The sequence below is a fragment of the Neoarthrinium moseri genome (assembly GCF_022829205.1).
Source record: "Neoarthrinium moseri strain CBS 164.80 chromosome Unknown scaffold3_Wmoseri_CBS_16480, whole genome shotgun sequence".
NCBI lineage: Eukaryota > Fungi > Ascomycota > Sordariomycetes > Amphisphaeriales > Apiosporaceae > Neoarthrinium > Neoarthrinium moseri.
Window position 1 is genome coordinate 1,077,204 of NW_026055117.1, and position 22,264 is coordinate 1,099,467.

The 22,264-nt window shown below is 52.1% G+C and overlaps 5 protein-coding genes across 5 annotated transcripts; 4 read left to right on the plus strand and 1 right to left on the minus strand.

The window, feature by feature from the left end:
- Positions 1-1,243: 1,243 nt before the first annotated feature.
- On the plus strand, positions 1,244-2,365 carry JN550_001707 (uncharacterized protein; the record flags this gene model as incomplete). The annotated part of the gene is made up of 1 exon (XM_049312921.1): positions 1,244-2,365. The coding sequence occupies one exon, from the start codon at positions 1,244-1,246 to the stop codon at positions 2,363-2,365; it is 1,122 nt and encodes a 373-aa protein (XP_049176558.1).
- Positions 2,366-7,589: 5,224 nt separating this feature from the next.
- JN550_001708 (uncharacterized protein) lies at positions 7,590-11,708 on the plus strand (the record flags this gene model as incomplete). Its single annotated transcript, XM_049312922.1, has 2 exons — positions 7,590-10,605; positions 10,660-11,708. The coding sequence occupies 2 exons, from the start codon at positions 7,590-7,592 to the stop codon at positions 11,706-11,708; spliced, it is 4,065 nt and encodes a 1,354-aa protein (XP_049176559.1).
- Positions 11,709-12,607: 899 nt separating this feature from the next.
- JN550_001709 (uncharacterized protein) lies at positions 12,608-13,698 on the plus strand (the record flags this gene model as incomplete). Its single annotated transcript, XM_049312923.1, has 2 exons — positions 12,608-13,491; positions 13,581-13,698. 2 exons carry the CDS (start codon positions 12,608-12,610, stop codon positions 13,696-13,698), a joined length of 1,002 nt encoding a protein of 333 aa, XP_049176560.1.
- Positions 13,699-14,332: 634 nt separating this feature from the next.
- JN550_001710 (uncharacterized protein) lies at positions 14,333-15,793 on the plus strand (the record flags this gene model as incomplete). The annotated part of the gene is made up of 3 exons (XM_049312924.1): positions 14,333-14,633; positions 14,689-14,850; positions 14,907-15,793. 3 exons carry the CDS (start codon positions 14,333-14,335, stop codon positions 15,791-15,793), a joined length of 1,350 nt encoding a protein of 449 aa, XP_049176561.1.
- A 5,602-nt stretch (positions 15,794-21,395) lies between these two features.
- Positions 21,396-22,040, minus strand: JN550_001711 (uncharacterized protein; the record flags this gene model as incomplete). The annotated part of the gene is made up of 1 exon (XM_049312925.1): positions 21,396-22,040. One exon carries the CDS (start codon positions 22,038-22,040, stop codon positions 21,396-21,398), a length of 645 nt encoding a protein of 214 aa, XP_049176562.1.
- Positions 22,041-22,264: the final 224 nt, after the last annotated feature.

Consider the following 22,264-nt stretch of genomic DNA (forward strand, 5'->3'; position numbering starts at 1 on the left):
TCAGCCGCAGCTCTCGAGCGCGATCCTGAGGCAATTGAAGGATTAAGGTTCGGAACTTCCGTCGGCCGCTTGGGTTTGACATTGCGGATAGTGGTTGGAAACAGGTAGATAAGGTTTGTTCTGGAAGCCTGGGGGAAGGCTTGGCGAGGGGCAAGCAGTCCTGTGGCTGTCAGGGTGTGAATGGCACACCGGACAGGGTAGCTGACTCAAGAGTAGATATGCCGAGGTTCGAAGGCGCAATAGAAAGCGACTCCGACAAAGCCAGTCTACTTTACATGATGAATTCGAGATATCAAGAATAGGAAGAGTAGTCAAGATCTACGGAGACTTCAAGGCGACAACCTATTCCTGTCCACGCTGGGATAGATTAGAACCTTGTGATAGAGGCGTACACCCAACAAGTCTTTATATATATATATATATATATGTAAAGTGCGCAGACATGAACTCTCCGGCTGAAGGTATCGAGTAACAGTCAAGGTGAGAAAGAGAAAATGAAACAAAGCGGACAAGCCAGCCAGTCTCAAACCGCGTACCATGCATTGATTACTTGAATGAGAGACTTGACCGATATATTGCATATTATGATAAGCCAATTATGAGGTACATCGGTATTGGCTCACCTCCTATAGAGTCCTCATTCGCCGTATAGAATAGGCATTGCAGGAAATATCAAGGCTGAAGTCTCTCCGTCGCCAAATCTTTGGAGACACTACCTCCACCGACAATAGGCGTACTGTTACTTGAACGCCACAATATTGGTGGCTCGTCGTTTTGACAACTTCAACTTCTGATGCCCCAATTCGCAACGAGGATCGCAAAGCTTTCTCTTTCGGGTGCCAGCACATGGTAAACACGGTATACTCAAGCGCGCAGGCCAGTCGTGGACACGATATCATGGGTGACCAGCAGAGTAATATTCGCCATGCTCCCAACGCTGCTCTGCTACATCCGTACTTCGCCGCCGGAAGAGTCTCTCCGACGACGATAAAGAAAATAGTGCTGATGAAACAACGCTTATTGTGCTATGGAATGTCTCTTGTACCCTCTACAAGCCCATTGTATTGGAATCCCGAACAATGCCTTTGGTGGAAGTTGAGGAGCCGTCAGATAAAGCTGCCATGCGTCCGCCCAAGCCCAAGGGTGTTCTTCGCTCGGCAGTTCGCGATCTTACATAGTGATCACTCTGGCAAACATACAGTTCTTGCCACCCGGTTCATTTCTAACTCATCCCTATTGAACGATGTCGCATCAGAAACAGGAAGTTATCGATAAGCTGAAGGCAAGAGGAGCTCTTTGGAATACCCATTGGCATCTTGCCGGACGCAACTGGTGGAAGTACAAAGGTGAAGAGAGCTACAACCTGAAAGCTGTGGATGTTTTCAATGTTAGCAAGTATCACTCCTTAGCAGGAGGCACTCCTGACGGGGTCGAAACAGAGAACTTCACTAGAAAGCTCAGGGACGACTTGAAGCTGAACTTCGAGTCCATGACGTACAACAGAAGGTCGATAGTGTTAGCATCATACCTCGCTGCGCTGGATCGATTGTTCTTCTTCGGTATCATTACCGTGCCACAGCCTGACCCGTCTCTCATGGCACCGGGACAGCCGTGGCGACCGGACCCGCAGAAGATGGTCATCACGTTGCGGTATCTCTCGCAGCAACCCACCGTCGAGGGCATAACGTATGGCAGATGGTGGCCTGATCTCAACACCATCGACGTATATTCCGCCCGCAGGGACGGTACGTTATTCGAACTCCCTCAACTGGTACTGACACTGGGTCATGAGATGACCCACGCGTGGCTGGGCATATTTGCGTACGAAGACGCGCGGGATCGTCTGCTGCGGCGAGTTCTGGAAGTTGAGGTCGACGGCGGGCACGGCCGCTATTTCTACGAGCAGTGGTACTTTATCACGAGAACTCTCGTAAAGCTCTTGCCAGAGGTGAGTAGATTCAGAGAAGTACTTGCTGACCTGTACGGGGACCTGCAGACAGCGCGTACCGTCGACGAACACGTCCTTCAGCTAGAGAAGGAAGAGCAAGAGCAAAAGGAAAGAGATGCGGCAGCAGGATCGCCAACAACCCCAGGACATCCTTCGAACGTCACCATGGAGAACGTTGCTTGGTTCGACTTCACCTACTTCATGATCATTATAGGTGCCCTGTATATTGTTGGTGGGATTTGGTCGGACCTACGGCTGCCTCCATTTAATTGCGTGATGAACGATGAACCCGATGATTATGACTCCATATACGGCCAGGCTCTCACGCCCACCCAGTTGGCGAGGAAGGGAGTCATTAGGATGATCAAGTGGCTTCTAGTCTTGTATGTACTGGGTTATTTCTTTGGTTTCTGGTAAGTCCAAGGTAGCAACAGATATTAACCGAGGTGTTTCTCTGTTTCAAGTCCAATCACACTTCTCAATGTCTAGCATATCAAGTTTGGCCATGAATTATAGCTGAATGGATGATGTGAGCACCTATACTGTGACACCTCGACTTGTCTCTGTCCAATTCTTGAAGCTGCAAATTAGTATCAATTGGTGGAAGAAATGCCGAAATATCTCCTCCAGAGTATTGCTGCTTTGACAAACCGACAGATCCAAATTGCGCATCGGGCGCTCATTTCACTTGGCAACAAGGGAGCATATTAGTTTGTGGACCGAACCTTCAGCACTTCGACAGCGGTTGTGCCGATGAAAGTATTTGATGATGCATGCGCCAGGCTTGAATACTAAATGACCGGAATCTAGAAGACGGTTGTGTTTCCGCTGACCAAGCTATACTAGGCTACGGAAATATAACCTAGAGATGTTCTGCGAAACCCGGCTTTGATATCCGTCAAGCTAATGTGCCCCAGCTGCGCGCTGCATGTACCGCACCTTTATAAATGACGGGCATGAGTGAGAATTGTCCACAGCGGCTTAATGCAGACCATATAGCGCAGTGACACTCGAGGCTGTTTAGCAGCACCCGAAGTCTGCAGCGCGAGTCGTGGAGTTGCAGCAGTGTGGCACCATGATCGACATGGTCCGACTTTCGCCCCAGAATCCTTTCCCACAGACACATAGGTAGCTCTATTCCGCGCTGGTCCCACGGCGCACCAAGGCGAAGCCAAAGACGGCACTTGAACAATTTCAAGCTCGGTTCTTGTTGCCTCCTGCTATGGACTGTTGGGCACCAAGATCTCGGACGATTTCACGGAAATAAGACATACGGTTGCATCGGGATGAACTCTTCTGAGCAGGGGGGCCACCGGATCGTTTGTTTGGCTCATCACTCATGGAGTTTCTGATCAGGACCAAACTACATGGCATCATGGACCTTTGAAGGGACAATGGAGTGTCACGGTTCCCAGTAGCAGGCCCGTAAGCGCCTTTGTTGGTCACTGGATGAAAGCCGTTCCAGACCGGCGCGACTCTAGCAGGGCGGGCCGCCACGGCACGTCCATTGGTGCAACTCTAGTGGAAATCTGATTCAGGATGGAGCCTGTTCAATGGCCAGATGAATAGCGAGACGAATCAAGATGTGAAGTCTCTATAGCATTGCACCAGGCCTACAAAATCTAGAGCACTGGCTCGATTGGAAATAGAAGTAGGAGAGATGAGTAGACTATCTTGAGTATTTGACGATAAGAAGCTAGCAGGGTCAGGATCCAGGTACGATCGAGAGCCCTGCGCGCAAGCGTGGAACCCCCTGGGTTTTCTACCGAACGATTCCGGCCGCCGGATGGTAGTTCGCCAGGCCAGGTTGCGATACCCGAAATTGACATGAAGATGAGATGCGACCTCAACGGAGTATTGTATCGTCAATGTCACTTCGAATCATGATAACCAAGGCAGACACAAGCCGGGTTTTCCGCCTGTTGGAAATAAAGGCTGTGAGAATTGACGAGTCGCAAGGCGGAAACGGAACACGAAGCCTGCTCGTCAATCGTCCTCAAGGTGTAACGGCTCAGCAAATGATCCATATCCATTCTCATCAGGCTCGATCGATAGCGCGGCCTTGTTCAGATTACAAGGCCCAGAAGCCCCCGTACTTCCCGTCAAGCTGGGACGGTGGGTCCCAGGGGCCCGGAGGCTCAGGGATCATGTGCTGTCAGGGCTTATGACTGGACCACTTGCGAATCAAACTTTAGAAGATTGGGCGAAGATCTGATTGACTCAAGTTGGTGATCTTGGCGAGGCACGGGATGATATAATTGCGACGAAGCTCATCAATCACACTTGCGGTAGGTAACAGTGTCTGCTCTCGACTGCTTGGTCCTCGCAAGTCCCTGCTGTTACAACAGGAAAGACTGCATGGGGCTGGGTGACAGTGGGTGTATTGCGAAGACTCTTGAGGCAGTCGATATGTTTAGGCACATTCGCTTCCTTCGCTTCGGAAGCTGTCGTCCTCTGGATGCGACTTGAGCAAAGCCTGGCGAGCACCGACAAGGGGTGTTGTGACGGACCTGCAAGGCGTTACGAGTGTCACCGTAGATGTGATGAGGTTAAATTGGATGGCTCATCGGCCAGGGGGGGCAATCACGGACTGGGAAAGGAAACCTGGAGAGGTCCAACATGCCTGCGTGGCCTGCAGGCCCGGAAGCTGCCGCTATGACATTCATATCGACGGCATATGCAAGACCAGAAGCTTTCTTTAGTTAACCATTCCCAGGCCAATCGTAGGCGAGGTGAATGCACGGCCGGCCAGTTATAGTTGTTCGGGCTATTAGTACTGCAGAAATCACACGTGCAATCCCGTTACTGAACAACCCGGCTCCCTGCTCAACGGAGCAGGCTAACAATTCCGCTTGTTGGTCCATTGTGTGCTTCGGATGATTTATGAAACAGACCCAATGCAGCCACCGCTGTATGAAAAAACGGTTTGGAAATTACTCGCGCAGGTCAAGAAAGTATGTGATGTCCTAGGTGAACGGCTAGAGAACCGGTCGTCTGGGCCATTTTAGGGTGCGGCTTAGCCTCCCGCCAGCGTGACCGAAGCCCGAAGTCTGGCTTCCGCGATGTAACCTCGCTCGAGTCCTATGTATAAGCCCCCCAACAAGGAGACGCGAATCAGACCTGCTGCATGCAAGCAGCAGCCCACTAAGCCCTACTCGTAACAAACTCGAAGAAGGCCAGTTTCTTACGACAGGACCCGGAATCCAGACCGATCCGGGTATTCTTTCTAATCGTCGAAGAACCCCAGGAGGGCGGGCTGACCTTTGAAGCGGGGATGGATTTCAGCTGCCCGCCGAACCCATTGAGGACTACGATCGGCGCAAGAGAGATTGCGCTTCACGACGACTACTACAGTGTACATGGTTCAACCCGAGGTGCCATTCGTTTCTACACAGTCCCGTACATACCGCGCCTTAGTTCAGCAAGACCACAGCCACGGCGCTGTTACCCGACGCTGGCGCTCCCCTCTTCTTGATTACTGATGAGCCGTCCCCTCGGTTGTACGATCCCAAACCCCTGGGTTACAGTAGCGTGCTGGTTCAGTGATCTGAAGATCCCAAGCCTGGCTGCGCCCTGAGACGCCACCAGGAAGCGTTAACTTGGGCCGTTGCGTCCGCCGCGGCTGATGGAGAGCGGTCGTTGCTCTGCTAGAGCTGGTCGAGCGGCCTTTGGCCGGCACTAAGTTCGTTAATCGCCCAAGGGTCGCTGGTCAGCCAGCCAGGAGTAGAGCTGCCGGTGATCTTGTCCAAGCTCGTCTCGTCTGCGCTAAACTAAGTAATTGCCTAAGTTACTTGCTTGATAGACCCAGCGGGCCAACTCAACAGACCGTCCGGAGCAGTGGGCGCCACCGTCGAGCTTTGGCAGGTGAACCGCCGCTCAATTTGATCGAAGCTCGAAGCTCGAAGCTTGAAGCTTGGTCTCCTTTTCCCGCTTCCGCTCTCACTTAAGTAACTAATTGGACGCTTGTACCTGCGTCTGCCACCAATCCGGAACCGTTTCACCCTGCCAATTCTCTCACTGGTTGGCATGAGTGCGGGCGGGATGCTGTAGACTGCTCTGATAGACGCCCAGCGGTTGGCCTGCCTCCCCGATTCGTACGACTAACCCAGGGAACGACGCGACTCCTTTCCACTTGGATACAGTCCCTTGGTCCCCATCGGCGCTGCGGCGGGGATACTGCGTGAGACCTCCAGGGATCCAATGCAGGGCACAGTGACACCTGCACATTCGCAAACCCCACGCTCGCCGAGAATCGTGGCTACTGGCTAGTGTCCTGCGGAGCCCTTGTCCCCCGTGCTCGCGCTCCTCGTAGGTGCATGCCTGTCACCCTCGCATCCCGGTTCTCTGATGCCAGTCGAAGTGGGTATTCGTTATTACTTGTAGCGGCGCCGCGCATGTCCTTTTCTGCTTTGACCACAGCTTGAAGTTGCGAGATCCGTCCTCGTTCCTTTTTCCCCTGCCGTCAAGCTTTCGACCCGTGGTCTACCTCTTTATTGACGTTGCGCGAGTTTCCTCGCGACGTGACTTGGGAATTCTGATCCGGGGAACTCTTTTCCCAGTATCTGAGGTTTCTGCTACTTACCCGATGCTGAGGTTTTAGCCATTGGGCTCAGATCAATTCGATAAATTGATCATTTCGTCTCCTTTGTCTTCGTCAGACATTCTCCACTGTCGTTGGTAAGTTAACTCTTTGCTTTTTTCGTGTCTGAGTATTCTATTGCGGGCGCTGTTCGGGAAGCTCATTGGAGCTTCACCTTTGGAGCTTCACCTTGTACGACCAGGCATACAATTCCGGTGCAACACTAACTCGAACGCTCCCATGACGCAGATACGTTATACAATCCTCTCTTGCGATTCGCTCCTGATATAAATACCTATCACATTGCGCGCAGCTCCCTCCTGGTCATCGCGAGGGCTCGAGCACTTCCAAGTTTCGAAAGTCAACGGATGCCTGCCGGCGCATGAACCCACACCCATAGCGACCTCCCCCGCGACCACGATGCGTCAAAGCTGTGTTTACTCACGGCATCGTTGATAGTGCACGGATTGACTCTGGCAACAATCGAGATTTAAGGTGCCCCAAAGAATACGCCTCGGGCGAGCTGCTTTCGCGGTGTCCATACCGAATTCCAATAATCTGCCGAGCCTGGTTTAGGGACTCTTGACGATCCCTGCAATATTGCAGTCTGAGAGCCCGCTGGTTTGAGGTTGCATTACTGATCTGGGATCCCCCTTTTTCAAGGTGGCACTGCTTGCACTACGCCGCAGCACCCTATAATCTTCCACGTCGTAAGTTGTATTAAGTTCAAGCGCATCCCCTGCATCTTTCTACAGCTTCGCAATCCTCATACGTTGTCCAAGGTGGCCAATGCTAACGGTGGGGCTAGGCGTGCTATACGCAGGGGCAGTCGCCGCGGACGGCAGCTATACCGTGATCTTGCACCCCGGATCACGCAGCGCAGGGGTATACACGACCTATGTTAAGCACCGGTCTCCATCTTTTCCTTAGATAAGGTTGAAAGGGGCCCTAAGTAGCAGCATTCTCCTGGACTTCAGTGGGATACTCTGCTTTCATGTACAGCTGAGGTCAACCTAGCTGTCTCCAAGGTGTAGGCAACGGGAGTGCGTCTGATCAGGAGCCATGGCTGCTTGGGAGACTGAAGACGAGTTGAGCGGCGCCGCAGCGGCGGCGCTCCCCACGCCGTCCGCCACGCCCTACAGGACGCCATCAAGAGGATCGAGGAGATCGCGGGGGTCGGTCACGCCTCCTGGAATCAAATCATCTCCTCCCCCGCCCCTGCCCTCAGAGCGAAACGAGAGACACTCGAAGCGCTCTTCGAAGGACGTGACAATCGACGAATCGATCAGCATCCTGGATCCGCGTCGGTTCACGCCTACTCTCCATGCAAACTTGGTTGCGGAAATCTTGAATTTACGAAGGGACCAGGAAGACAAGCTCAAGTTCATAGACAGCCTTGAGGCAACCCTACATGCTACGCGCGAGGAGCAGGAGTCTCTCCAGGCCACTCTAGTCAACACTGCAAAGGAAAGCAGATCTCTGAAACGTCAATTGGCTTTGCTGGAGGGTGGAACGTCGTCGGCTCTCAGCGAGCTGGCCCGGGAGCGTGATGAGGCTGTTGACGGCATCACAGAGACAAAGAAACGTCTTGAGGTGTCTCAGAAGAAGGTTCGCAGCCAAGAGGAAGACTCCCAAAGGGTCCACGCCTTGTGGGCAAAGGAAAAAGATGATTGGGAAGAAGAGCGCCGGAAATATGAAAGGAAGCTGCACGTTGCGGATACTCGGTTGAAGGCCATTCTTGATGAGGTGTCCACTTTCCAGGCTGCACAAGCCAAGGGCCAACAGACGGGTGTAGATTCGGAACTCGAGGATGCCACAAAGGACAATGATGCCGCTAGCATGAGGTCAATGAGTATCACGAATAGCGTACGATATTCGGTGGCTCCAACCAAGGCGAATGGTCACAGTCTTGCGGACGAGCTTAACTTCGACGACGACGATGAGTACGAGACAGACCCGGACGGGCGGCAGAGTGCTCTATCATACTTTGGTCACGGACGTACCCAAAGTCGAGACAGCACAATGTCCAAAACGGCGCCTCATGCTCATCGACGTAACATGAGCAGTGACAGTCAGATACGGCCCGGAAGCGTCGCTCGCGGACGCCTGTTCATGAACCAGTCTGTTCTGGACAGACTCGAGGGCGGCATCCGGGAAGACGACGAGAACCCGCCCGCACCCAAGCCGACGTATACGGATACGGGTATTCAGTTCTCACCACCTCCTTCGCCCAAGCTGGTTCCAGTGAAACCATCAACGCCTGAACCAATCGTCAAGACAGATAAGCCACAAGAATTCGAAAGCCCGCATCGTGGTGAATGGGAGGCGAACCAAAGCCGCAAGCGGGTTCATATCAACAAACTGCCGCCTATTGAACCACCTAACGTATCGAAGTTGATGGTTTCTGCTGGGTCACAGACGCTAGAAGCACCACTCAGCCCGCCTCGAACACCCGTGACGCCACTTCAGGTTGTCTCGTTGCCATCTGTTGAGGTTAAGCCTAATGCAGCTCAAATGGTAACCTCCGGTACACAAACGGAGAACACGCCCGCTGAGAGGCCCCGTTCTGTCGAGCAGTTGACAATTCCTAGCATCAGTATACACCCACCGACCAGTCGGCCCCCATCCCCACATGCCCATCGACTGCCTCAGTATGTTAAAGACTTTGGCTGCCAGGTTTCCATTCTCCAAGCAGTTCCAACGATGTCCACCGGTGTCCAGACTGATGAAATCCGGGTCGATACGCGGCTCGATAAACTGCCCCCTCATCTCCATCCATCTGCCATTCGATCTCGCCCGGCATCGCCAAATATCGCTGCGCCTACTGTGGGTGGGAATGGGAATAGTTTTACGCCTCTTCCAGGGAACCTACCGGCGCGGAATCCCCGACGTTTGGCTACAAAACGAAGTTTGACTAACGACATACCTTCGTCGCCCCCGACGTCACCAGGATATAACGATATCGAAACCCACGATGCGTACCCTGGTAACAACGATGATGGACCTTTGTCGAGCCATCGGGCCCCAATGAGACGGCCACATCGCATCAGCAGTCTGTTTGCTGGATTTGATGCGGGGAGTTCGGATGATGCCGACGATCTGGCGGATGGTGACGGCAGCGATTCGGAGTTTCGAACAGCATTATCTGCGCCGATGTCGAAAGCTGGCCGCCATAGGCAGCGAGGATCTGCAGGGACGACGTCGACTATCGACCCAGCCCCTTCAGTTCCTCGTGAACCTCGAAGCTCTATGAGGCAGATGGGCAGCTCTGAGATTTACAGCAGCTTCAATCTCGCTCAGGGGCGCGACACGGTGACCCGTAAGCCTTCCATCAGCAAGCCAATGGCATCTCGGCCAGGAGCAATGCGGAAGTCTGCAATGATCCAGAGCGGCATCGCGTCTCACCAGGGACGCTCTCGAAGCCCTAGCCTACCGGACCAACGAGACCCGCCGTTTCCGATTCCTACCAGGGCAAGCTCGCGCAAACCGCCTTTCAGTTCTAGCAATCCCAGTGACGGTCAGCACAGCCCGACTAGAGTTGGAGAGAGTTGGCACCGCCGCATGAGATCTGGGCCATATGGGCCGCATAGATCAAATAGCATTCGCAAATCCCGCTCTGCCGCAGCTATACCTCGCCAGCAGAGATTGCGCCGCCAAAGCCGTTCTCCGCCTCCAATGTCGCCGTCCGACGAAGCACCTAGGAGTCCTGGCCTGCCACCTTTGCCGAACAACGACATTACCACACCGAGACGCGATTACAGAGCGCCACGGTACCGAGGTCATCGGTCTCAGCCCTCGACGACCACGGCCAACACTGAAAACACAAACATGAACTCAGTTGCCAGCTCCCAACCCGCCTCGAGCGTCGTAGATGCGATCGCTCAAACCATGGTGGGAGAATGGATGTTCAAGTATGTAAGGAGACGGAAATCATTCGGCATGGCCGACACGAAAGCCGAAGAGAGCAATGACCGTCACAAGCGATGGGTATGGTTGGCGCCATATGAGCGCTCTATCTTGTGGAGCAGCAAGCAGCCAGTGTCTGGAAGCGCCTTGATGGGCAAGTCTGGACGTAAGCGTAAGTTTTGAGCAGCTTAATTGACGACTTAGAACGATGACTGACTTTTCATAGTAACAATCCAGTCGGTGCTGGATGTCAAGGACGACAACCCGCCCCCCAAGGGGATCACTCAGATCTTCAACCGCTCCATTCTTATTTTAACACCGCAGCGAGCGCTCAAATTCACTGCCACCTCGTCAGAGAGACACTACTTGTGGCTGACATCTTTGGCATTCTTGGCCCATTCTCAACAGGCAGTTCCAGACATGATCTCGCCCGCCGCACCCCCTCCGTTGGGGCCAACGGCAGCGAAACTGGCACCCACTCCTGATTTCGGGCCGCTGCCCAGCAAGTCGAGGAAGCCTGGCATACGTGACTCCATAATGCTGAAGAAGGGCAAGGGTACGGCGGCAGTACGACCGGAGGCTCCTGCCCATGGCAACCAACTGGAAGAAGCGCCGACATTCAGACCCGAATCGTTTGCTCCTGTTCTAGGCCACGTGCGGGACCTGTCACGGGATGTGGCAGAGCCGCCACTCGTCCCTCGATACCAAGAGCGGACCATGGAACGGGTTCACGAACGTGCCAACCAGGTGGTTCTTCATGGACGTAAGAGGAGCAACACGGGCGGTCACATCCCACCACCGATTTCCTTCCGTGGCTTCTCTTCACCAATTCAAAGCTCATATCACACATCTACCAACAGCAATGCCAGCAACAGTGTAGGCACAGCTGGAATATCTGACATATACACTCAAGGGTCGAGCAACGGCCACTCGGGGCAATCCACCTGGGCCATGAGTACAGTCGGTTCTCAGCGGACGTCAGAGGCGTCATCACGGCCCGGAAACAACTTCTTTGAGGCCATCGGCACGGTCCGCATGGAAGCGTTCATTAGCCCACTAGCTTTTCCGAGCGTCAATGAGTACCCGGACGAGCATGAGGAGCTTCGGTATAGAGCGAGGAGACGGAGCAAAGAGATCCGTCGTCGCCGAAGCCGCAGCAGGCACCGGGATAGCTACAACTCGCGGACCACGCGCGGCACGGACGACTGGCATGGAGGAAGCAGGACCGGAGGTGAGGAGGACTACTTCCGTGATGACCCTTTCAAGGGTTTCTAGGTTTGAGATGGCTGAGGCACAAAGCCAAGTTTGAACTGAAGGAGGAAACAAAAAAACACTTTGCGCGCGCGAGAGATACCCCGATACCCCTAGTGCGAGCATTTCCTGCGAGCCTGCGAGGATTCTGCACGTTTTGAAATTTGAGGCGATTTGTTTATCATTGGGCACGGAGTTCAGGAGCACAAAACCATTGTGGCCCATGGTATCTGAGACAACTATGGAGTCTTACACATACTGCTCGAGTCAGTCACTTTCACACTGTTTACTTGCGTCGCATTCTAGGCTACCCCATTCTCGAGGAGATGAGGGTCTCGCCGTCTTTCCCCTCCGATTGACGAGGGTCAGCGCCCGAGCGATGTAGGATTAGGGGCGAGGGTTGGGTAGAATATCAAGGAATCTGGTCTCGAGGCCAGTGTCGGTACATCATTCTCAGGTCAAGAGAAGACTTTACATGTATATAGAGTAATCTTCAACTTCTTAGGTAGCTCAACTGAAGCATCCAATGATCTTCGTCACAACACTCGGAATCTTCTGCTCTAAAGCCCTTATCAAATGCCTCTGATTTCCTTCCAAGACTAAAGGTAACCTTCCCATCAACCCCTGTGAAGGTCACACAGGCTCCATGCATCTGCAGTCTTGACGGGGCCAGCGGGTCCTCCCGAACCCCTGTAACCCGTGGACTTTTGGTGTGCAATTACCCCGCCAAGCGCCACTTGGGCGCCCTGAGCCCCTCCATCCATCAGGAAGAATCGCCGTCTGCCAGGAAAATTGCCAGAGACCTAACGCTCGGAGACAATACCCGAATCAGATTTTCTTAGCTTTTCCAGCATACGAGCCTTGGAGCCTTGTCAAGGCTCTGAAAAGAAGGCAGGGAGCCTTGGTTTGCATCACGACACATAATGGAAACGTTAGAAGCCCTGCAAGCGCGGCATCGCAAGGAGCAGCGGGATCTGCAGGGGCGCATAACGAGCAAGAAGAAGAATGCGACAAAGAAGACGCGCAAGGGCGTGAACGACGAGTGCGCCGAGCTCGAGCGCCGGCTGAAGGAGCAACAAGAGCAGGAGCTGGCAGCCCTCAGCGGGGAGCCCATTGGCGACGATGCAGCGTCCGACGGCGAGATCAATGGCTCGACACAAGACCAAGCGGCCGAGGCGACCACGCCAGCCGTGAATGGCGTGGCGGAACAGCTCGAGAACACATCGATATCGAACGCAGAGACACCGCCGAGCCACGACCAACAACAGCAAGCCGGGAAGAAACGGAACCGCCAGAAGGAGCGCATGGCCCGCCGCGCCGCTGAACAAGAGGCTGCCGCCGTAGCGGCCGAGGAAGAGGCTAAAGGCATGACGGACCACCGTGCGATCGAGAAGACGTACCTGCTCAAGGAGTTCAAGGCCAACGGGCTCGTCGAGAAGGAGATCCAGCCCGACGGGCACTGCCTATTCTCGGCCGTCGCGGACCAGCTGACGCAGCAGGGCACCGCGCTGGCGCCGGAGGCCGAGGCCAAGGGCCAGCTGCCCTACAAGGTCGTGCGCCGGCGGGCCACGGACTACATGCGCGGCCACCGTGACGACTTTGCGCCCTTCATGGAGGAGGACTTCGACGCCTACATCGCCAAGATCAGGGACACGGCTGAGTGGGGCGGTCAGCTCGAGCTCATGGCGCTGGCGAACGTGTACGGGGTCGAGATCAAGGTGCTGCAGGACGGCCGGACAGAGACCATCGAGCCGTCGAGTACACCGTCCGACAGGGGCCGGATATGGCTGGCGTATTACCGCCACGGGTACGGGCTTGGGGAACACTATAACTCACTGAGGAAAGCTGGCTGAGCATTTACACGAGCATCTTGCCAGATTGAAATACCCTGCATAGCTCGTTCGGAGACTTGTGGATACGGCGCATCATGGCCGCCTCGGTTGTCAGGGAGCTCGTAGGATATTACGGTGACTTCTTGAGGAGCACCGAGGCGGGTCACTGGGGTTTCTACTGAGATGGACGATAAAGACGCTGGTATATAAATAAAATGAACAAAACCGCCTTGCGCAGGCCAACGAAAAGACGCCTGGGCTGCAGATCTTTTTCAATCCCAGATTTCGAAGACGACCTCAGGCACAATTGCGACCAGTTTAGCTGTGCAAATTGCCCGAATCATTGTACTTATATGATAAGAAACAATAATACATATAACAAAGGCATCTATTCATGATCAAGTCGTGCTCTGGGAAAGTTCTCGAAAGCCTTTACGCCGTAAAGGTGGGATTCCTATACTGCGTACATAAGCAGGTGGGTCTTGCCGGGCTTGTACTACTCCATCGCGGCGCTCGAACCCCGCGAGTAACGCTCCCTGAACCGGCGTTTATACAAGTGAAGAGTGAAAGTCCAGGTCGGAGATCTGTCTTGACTTAGAGACAAAGACTCAAATCTCCTGATTTACCAGCTTGGCGGCGGTGGGAAGTATTTGCCCAAGGTGACCCTCCGGCCTAGTCTTTGTAACTAAGAAGCTGAGTGAGTAATTGCGGTTCTCGGAGCCAACACCAAAATTTTAGGGCGGGAGTCAACTTTGGCCATCACCAAAAAGTCTTGCTCAACTGCCACCTCTTTGCGCTCTACCCAAACCGCCCGAGATGTCGCTGACCAATGCTTCGCCCGCCGATGCGGCCAAGGCGGCCAAGAGCGCCTCCCACATCCTGGCGACACTGCCGGCATCGGCGCGGAATGACGCTCTCACGGCCATCCACGCCGGGCTCACAGCGGCGCGCGACGAGATCCTGGCCGCCAACGCCCGGGACCTGGAGCTCGCGCGGAAGGCTGCGTCCAGCGGCGAGCTGAGCCAGAGCCTGGTGGCGCGCCTGGATCTGAACAAGAAGGGCAAGTGGGAGGACATGCTGAAGGGCATACTGGACGTCCAGGACCTCGATGACCCTGGTGAGTCATATGCGCCGACGTTGGCTGTACCACCGCCTCACTGACTACGTTTAAGTCGGCAAGGTCACGCTCCGGACAAAGCTGGATGACAACCTGGAATTGGAACGAGTCACTTGTCCCATTGGCGTTCTGTTGATCATTTTCGAGGCGCGGCCAGAAGTCATTGCCAACATTGCCTCATTGGCCGTCAAGTCGGGCAATGCGGCAATCTTGAAGGGTAAATTCTTTCTTTACTTCAATGCTTGTTTGACCGGGATACTAACTACAAGACAGGTGGAAAAGAGTCGACAGAGTCCTTCGTTGCCATTTCCAAGGTCATCTCAGAAGCGCTGGACAAGACGCAAGTACCAAATGGCGCCGTCCAGCTCGTCACGACCAGGGATGTTATCCCGCAACTGCTTGACCTAGACAAGTACATTGATCTTGTCATTCCTCGGGGAGGAAACGAGCTGGTGCGGTACATCAAGTCATCGACCAAGATTCCCGTCCTGGGTCACGCCGATGGCCTCTGCTCGATCTTTTTGGAGCAATCTGCCAAGCCAAAGCTGGCGGCAGATGTCATCGTTGACTCAAAGACCAGCTACCCTGCCGCTTGCAACAGTCTGGAGACCCTGTTGGTTCAGGAGTCTGCCCTAGAAACACTACTGCCCGTTGCCGCCGAGGCTCTTATCGCGAAGGGTGTCACGTTGCGATGTGACGCGAAGAGCAAGGCAGCGCTGGCAAACAAGCTCTCAGCCTCCAGCTCTGAGAAGTTGGTAGATGCTCAAGATGCCGACTTCGACACCGAGTTCCTCTCGCTGGATCTTGCCGTCAAGACCGTGAGCGACATCGACGAGGCCATCGTGCACATCAACACCCACGGGTCCAAGCACACAGACGCCATCATGACGTCGTCATCCGAGCTCGCCGAGCGCTTCATGGCCAGCGTTGACGCAGCCGGTGTTTACTGGAACGCACCGACTCGCCTGGCCGACGGTATGCGCTACGGCTTTGGCACCGAGGTCGGCATCAGCACCAACAAGATCCACTCGCGTGGCCCCGTTGGCCTGGAGGGCCTGATGATCTACAAGTACAAGATCCGGGGCGCTGGTCAGGTGACGGCCGCGTATGGTGAGGGTGAGGGCCAGAAGAGGTTCAAGCATGAGAGGCTCCCTCTCTAAGGCTCTATACGGGGCCGGACATGAATATAACAGGGAAAACCATACGAAAATTGGAGTTTGGCGTCATTTATCAGCCTCGCGTGGGGCGGCTAGAGAAAAGAGTGACCGTAGTTGCTTATATATATCAAATGAAGCCGGTCTCCGTTATCCTAAGAAAACGCGTCAGCCAACGGTCTCGATGTTGTGGCCGCATCTTCCATTCTTTGTCGCCACGTTACGCAGGCTGTTCCGTTGCTACGTGCTTGACGACTTCCTCTTCACACAGTGAACTTTTTCTTCGAAGTGCAAGCGCTGCTCACTGGAAATCTTTCGTGGAATACAAAAGACATGATTACGGTGATGACAGGCTCTGCGAATAGCGGCCTCACTAAGCCATGAATTATGATCTGTACTATACATTTGAAGAAGGGCGAATAAGTTTATAACGTCAACTATTAGCCCTTTGACCCTCAGGACAATCAACGAGTATCAAAAATCAACGTAAGTAAACCTAGTGCATACATCTAGGACTCCTGACCAGGCTAGTCATAAATCTTCGTATTGATTAACTTGTCCACGTTTTCCTTGAACTAGTTCTTTCACCCACCCATGATTGTTAGGTTAGATCGATGCTAAAGTCTAGTCCCTCATCTCATACACTGCTCAGAAGGTAGCGCTCAGCGGCAGGATTGGAATTCACGGACGATCTTAAGAAGAGATGAAGACCAAACTGGTAAGGTTCGGAAATCATAATCTATGTTGCTGAAACAGGCAACCTGAAGGTGTAGGCCAATCACCGAGTGATACGTTGGACGAATAATTTCAGCTAACCTGCCAAAATATTTGAAACAGACCCCACGACTACGGATGTCAAGAAAACTTTACAGGTGATGGGCGATAGAATCCGCCCAAAAATCTCAGCCGCAATGGTGTCGAAGGTCCATGCCACTGTACTTTAAGCCAAATCATGTCTGTCGTAGTCAACGATAAGATCCGGCTGCCTATGGGCTTGGCCGTTTTAACCCCATTCGATCAGCCCGATAACAGAACGGCGCTCTATCCTGGGAAGGCTTGTCTACGATTTCTTGTACAAAAATAATTTACAATGTTCGATACTATGAATCATGAGCGCTAATCATGGCCTGTAGATTGGATGGGACACAGAAGAGTATCGAACTGCAGAGAAGTTGGAGGTATCACAGCCCCAACCTTGTTCGCCCAGGGGGTCGGGGTCGCCGGGGAAGGGGCACGCTGTGATATTTCACTTGCTGCGTGTTGGGGCCTTATTATCGCAACCTGCAATCGTCGCTCCAATAGAGTCGAACCCGCGTGGTGTCAAGTGGAAACGTAATCTCCAACAGGATATCCTTTTGCGTTCTATTGCATTGGAAACCAAACACGTTTGCCTACGTTCAAGGATCTCAAGGTAAAAAGAGTGGGCAACCAACAGCTCTAGGCCACTCGCGAATTCGCTACGGAGGCAGATTCAATGCGGGTTGCTCAGATCAAGCGCAAACTTCAAACTAATAATAATTGCTTAATAACAGACACTGAGGCAAGTTTTGGAATGAGCGAGTTGCAAATAAAAGCCAGTCTATCTTGTTACCATTACTACACACTTCAAACCCACGCGTGAGGCCGCATTGCGCTTGGCAGCTAAGACAAAGGCTAGCTCTGTCTTTTGCCCATGGCTCATCTATGACCCAGTTTCGACAGAGACCCACGCTCCGTTTCTCAAATGCAGACGTCTGTTAGCCTTCCACTACCATTGACATCAGTTCAAGAAACTGTATTGGTCTCCTTATAACCAACGACCCTTAAGCCTTTTTTTTTTTTTTTAATCTCTTTTCTTTTAGGATGAAATGAAGAAGTTTTCAATGTGGAGGGAAATCAATGACGCCTCATCTGAAAGCATGTTGTTCATTCTGTGATGGGAAACCTCTACACTCGTTGCCTTTACGGAGACCGAGAAGCTGGGTCCCGGTCGGGCGTTTTTAAATGCCATGTAGTCAAACGGGACTGATGGCAGCTAAACTCTTGCGATCATATTTTTGACTTGCAACCCAGTGCGGTTACTTGATGGAAGCGACGAGCATCGCATCATTCAGAGGCCATCAAAGGGCGTGGTGTATAGAAATACTTAGATCTCTTCTCCCGTTGTCCTTCGTATTCGACCCAAAAGCCTGCATCGGCAATGATCAGTTCAAGTTGCAAGTACGAGTTATGAAGGGATGCTGACGATCAATGTCACTACCAGGTTTATATGGGTATGCACAGACGGGGCCTGACATAGCTGCTTGTTGACTTATCGGCTGCATCTGTCGTGGTGCAGGTGGTGCGACTGCTGGCTCTCGGTTCGCAGATAACTGAGTCCCTGGGGCGGGGGTCGAGGCTCGTAAGGACTGTAGCTGAGCTAGCGCAAGCAGTCAGTATATCTGAACGAGATCGCGTACCTTCTTCGGAAACCTCACCTAGCATTCCGGTGCTAAAGAGTGTGATGCAGGACATGAAAACGTAGGAAACAACTTTGCAAGAAACAACAATGACAGCTATCGCAAGGCATAACTGAAGTGTTGACGGTGTGGCCATGATAGATGCACCAAGAATAAGAGGCAGTCGTTGGTCCATCTTGCTTGGGATTGGAGTCAATGGGCTACTCGCTTGAAAGTTGTAGTGCGCAGAAGCAGGAGAATAGAGGGTGAATGGGGTGGATGGGGGTGGGAACCGTGAAGGTCAACCAACAGGGCACGTCTGGCTTTTATAGGTGCGGATGGACAGGGGTCAGGCAGCCTTGAATACCTCAAAGTAATCGAACTTGGTAGGAGCCCATGGAGAATAGAAGAGGATCATGAAATGAAGGGTGTTTAATGATTTAGAAGTGGGCGACGACATTGATGCGGGCGAAGTAAGCAAATGCTGTTGTTGGTGCTGGTTCTTCTCCAAGATGAGCGCTGGAAGCCATATGATTTTTAAGTGTGCATACAGTCAAGATAAAGCCAAGACAGGATATGACGGGAATGCTTCACTTAATGAGCCCACGATGCCTGGTGCTCGCTCTTTCAAACCAGATCTATCTATCAAGCCAAGACTCCTGCTTTGTCGAACGGTTCGACTTCACCTCTACGGAGTCCGCTAACCAGTGAACAGATGCAGATGTAGCTTACCGTGGTATTCGGTCTCTCTATGTTTCAAAGGGGCATTTCAGCGACCTTGGTGCTAGAGCCTAGTTGTAAAGTAGCTTTGGAGGAAGCAAGCGTCTAGAAGCGTTAAATTTTGCTTTGCAAAGTTATGTTTCAGATAGAGTAAAATTTTGCAGTTACACCATAGTGCAAAATAAATGAGTCTCTCTCAAGTATTGCCAAGCCATTCGCTGGACAGACAACAGAGAAGCTAGTACTGTAACGTCTGGACCCCAGAATCGGACCAGCACGTGAACCGGGCCACCCGTATTAAACAGCGTGATTGTCGATAGGAAAAGCTCATACTTAACCAGAACGAGGGATGAAAATTCAAATCAAGATTCTAATAATTCTATAATGCTTGCGGTAACCAACAGGTCACAGTATTGATTTCTTTGAATAAGTTTTGATTGAAAAGAGTGCAGTTTTGAGTTCCAAGCCACAAAGCTCCAGAAATTGATGCTCTCGAGCCTCCGGTCAAGGCCTCGGAGAAGTGGCTTAGATAAGGGGCTGATCCGGGTCACAAATACTAGTGAACGCACTCTGGCGAGCATGAGGGTTAGCTATCATCTCTAACTTTGATACATCCCTCATTTAACCTCTATACAGACGTACTAGAGAACAGTGCACTTTAACGTGAACCTCGCGGTTTCTCTGCCAGGTGGAAGTGAGTTTACAACGAAGATATGCTCCTAAAATAGGCGGCAGCGAGATGTACTAGAAAACCGGACATGTTGGATGTACTACTTCAAGTGAAGCACTAGGTACGAGGATTGCTCGGGCACCGGTACAAAGATACCTGCTTCGTCAACATAGTGCAGTACTGAATAACACAATACAAGTTACTGTACCTCATAACTCCACATGACACAGCCATATCTGGTTGCAGCTTGTGGCCCAGAGTACGTCTGATTTCGCTGTGTCCGGTTTTCTAATGCGTTTGTCTGGATTGCTTTCTAATAGGCTGCAGATTTTATAAGGTTTGTGTCTGCCTTAAACTGTAAGAAGTACTATCGTTACTACTAAGGGATAAGTATGTCTTGGCGATACATGACAGGGACGCAAATCTTTTTCGTCTAATGTAACTAAGTAACGGTGCAGCAAGATTGCCATAGGTAACAGAAGGGACCCAGTTGACGCTGGTATTTAAATCAACCTAGCAACAACCATATATATGGATTCCTATGGGTATTCTGGCCTTCTCATGTTTTCAATATGTCTAGTAAGAGCTACACGGCATTTATCACTGTGACAAAAGCGCGCACAAGTCTTGGTTTTGTGAACGGCATCTTATTCAAATGGCACTAAAACATACAGGCCACTTGAAAGGACTTTACTAGCTAATCCTCACACTCATGTTTGAATCCCAACATCGTGCATCGGGCGACTCTAATCTCTGAAATTACGTCCACATCTCTCCTGTCCGAGGTTATCTCCAATCGTTCGAGCCTCAAACGTCCGCCTCACCTTCTTTTTACCAATCTACCAGCCGCCGCCCCCCCTCTTTGTCTATTCTTGACTCATGCTTTCTCTTGTTCGAAGATCACAAACACCCCGTGTTGATCTCTTCTTTTGATGCGTCCTATGTAGTCGGAGCGACAGTCATGGCCACAATAACTCAGGCAATTCCCCACTATTAGCCACCTCTCTTTAGCCTCTCTACTTCGTCCCTCAACTTGGTCTCATGCTCGTGATCGTTCGGCTTGCAACGCTTAATAAGGTGCATTCACTTCACGACATTCCAAGACTAAGATACCTGACTGGTCTTTAAAGAAGTCAAATGAGCAAATGGACGAGAACATGACCCTATCCTATAAATGGAACAACATTTCAACGGTTCTCCCACCAACGTTTGCACATTTGTGTCCTTAGTGCAGTGCACATACTGGAGAAAGTTGCATTACGGATTGATCTTTGCTTGTGACTCCATAGTTTGGTTGTAGAAAACAGGCACGCTCCCTGGTGTGGAGGTGCCGGCGTGCGGGTTGACTGTTAGCCCGTTGCTGCGGCCGCCGCCCCCTACACCAACCCACCTACCTTGGAAACGAGATAGCCCGACCGAAGATGGACAGTAGCTGGCAACTGGTCTACTTCGAAGCACCAAGCTTGCCCTCACTTGCGATAGATAGCCTAAGTTCCTGCGTATATTCGACAAGCTTTCCGATAGTGGTGCAAGTTACGCGTCGTGATTGTCACTTTCAAAGTGCCAGGGTATAGAGCATAATCAATTAATTTGGATCATGAACTGATAAAGTTCCACATGGGTTAGGTCTTCCAAGTGATCACACGGTCACTGGTACCAAATTGAATTTGGTATATCGATGCACGTCTGTTATCTTTAGGAATAGCACATTCCATAAATCGTGATCACCCTAATAACGGCTTATCTGAGAAGCCTCTCTGTACATGCCGAGCCACGGGGGTCCCTTGTATACACAAGGTACCTATAGACGTATCCTAGGCGTGTAAGTCCTCCAATAACCATCGTCATCATCATCCTCATCCTCATCGCACCATTGGTCCAAACCACTGGTATACCATACAATTTTATCAAAGGCTGCTTCGTCCTTGGTTATCTGGTATTCCTTGGCTATCTCCTCCTCTGCCAGCTCAAAATCTCCGTCTTGGAAGGATCGAACCTGCTCCTTCAAATCATCATCGACCTTTCGCTTAGCACTCTTGGCCCTTTTCGTCACATAAGCCTTGCAACATTGGGAGCGAAAAGGCACGTCAAGGCAGATAGCCTCGCAAACCGAACCGTTTAAAATGGCACCGGTCCGGCTTGGAGCGTGGTTTCGATGCTTGTCAAACAGCTCGCGGCGGCCTACGGGAGCGCCGCGCTTCTGCTTCTTGTAAGGGACCATGACAGGTGGCGGGACTACGAAGGGCTCTTGCACAGGCTTGTAGAGCTCCTCATCACAAGCGTTGGGGTTATACCCGGGCTCTTCAGAGTCGCATTCGCACACGTAGTTGTCATCCGGCACCTGGTCTGCGCCCTGCATACCATCATGAGGAAAGTATAACCTGGTCCAACCAAGGTGGTGACCCTTCCGGTCTCCAAGCCAATTTTTCGATTGAAGGGGTGACATTGCGCTTGAGTGTCTGATCTGTGGCAGTTTCTGTGGATTGATGATGAAGTAGAGAATAGGGTTTTATATAGCTGAGCAAGCCATTCAACAACCATATTGTTGAAAAAAAGGCCTTTGCACAGCAGACATCAGGATAGGAACAAAGTTCTTGTTTACTCAATAAATGGGGTAAAGCAAACCACAAAGAAGCTGCCGTTACAAAGGCACATGAAGTTATTGGGGTG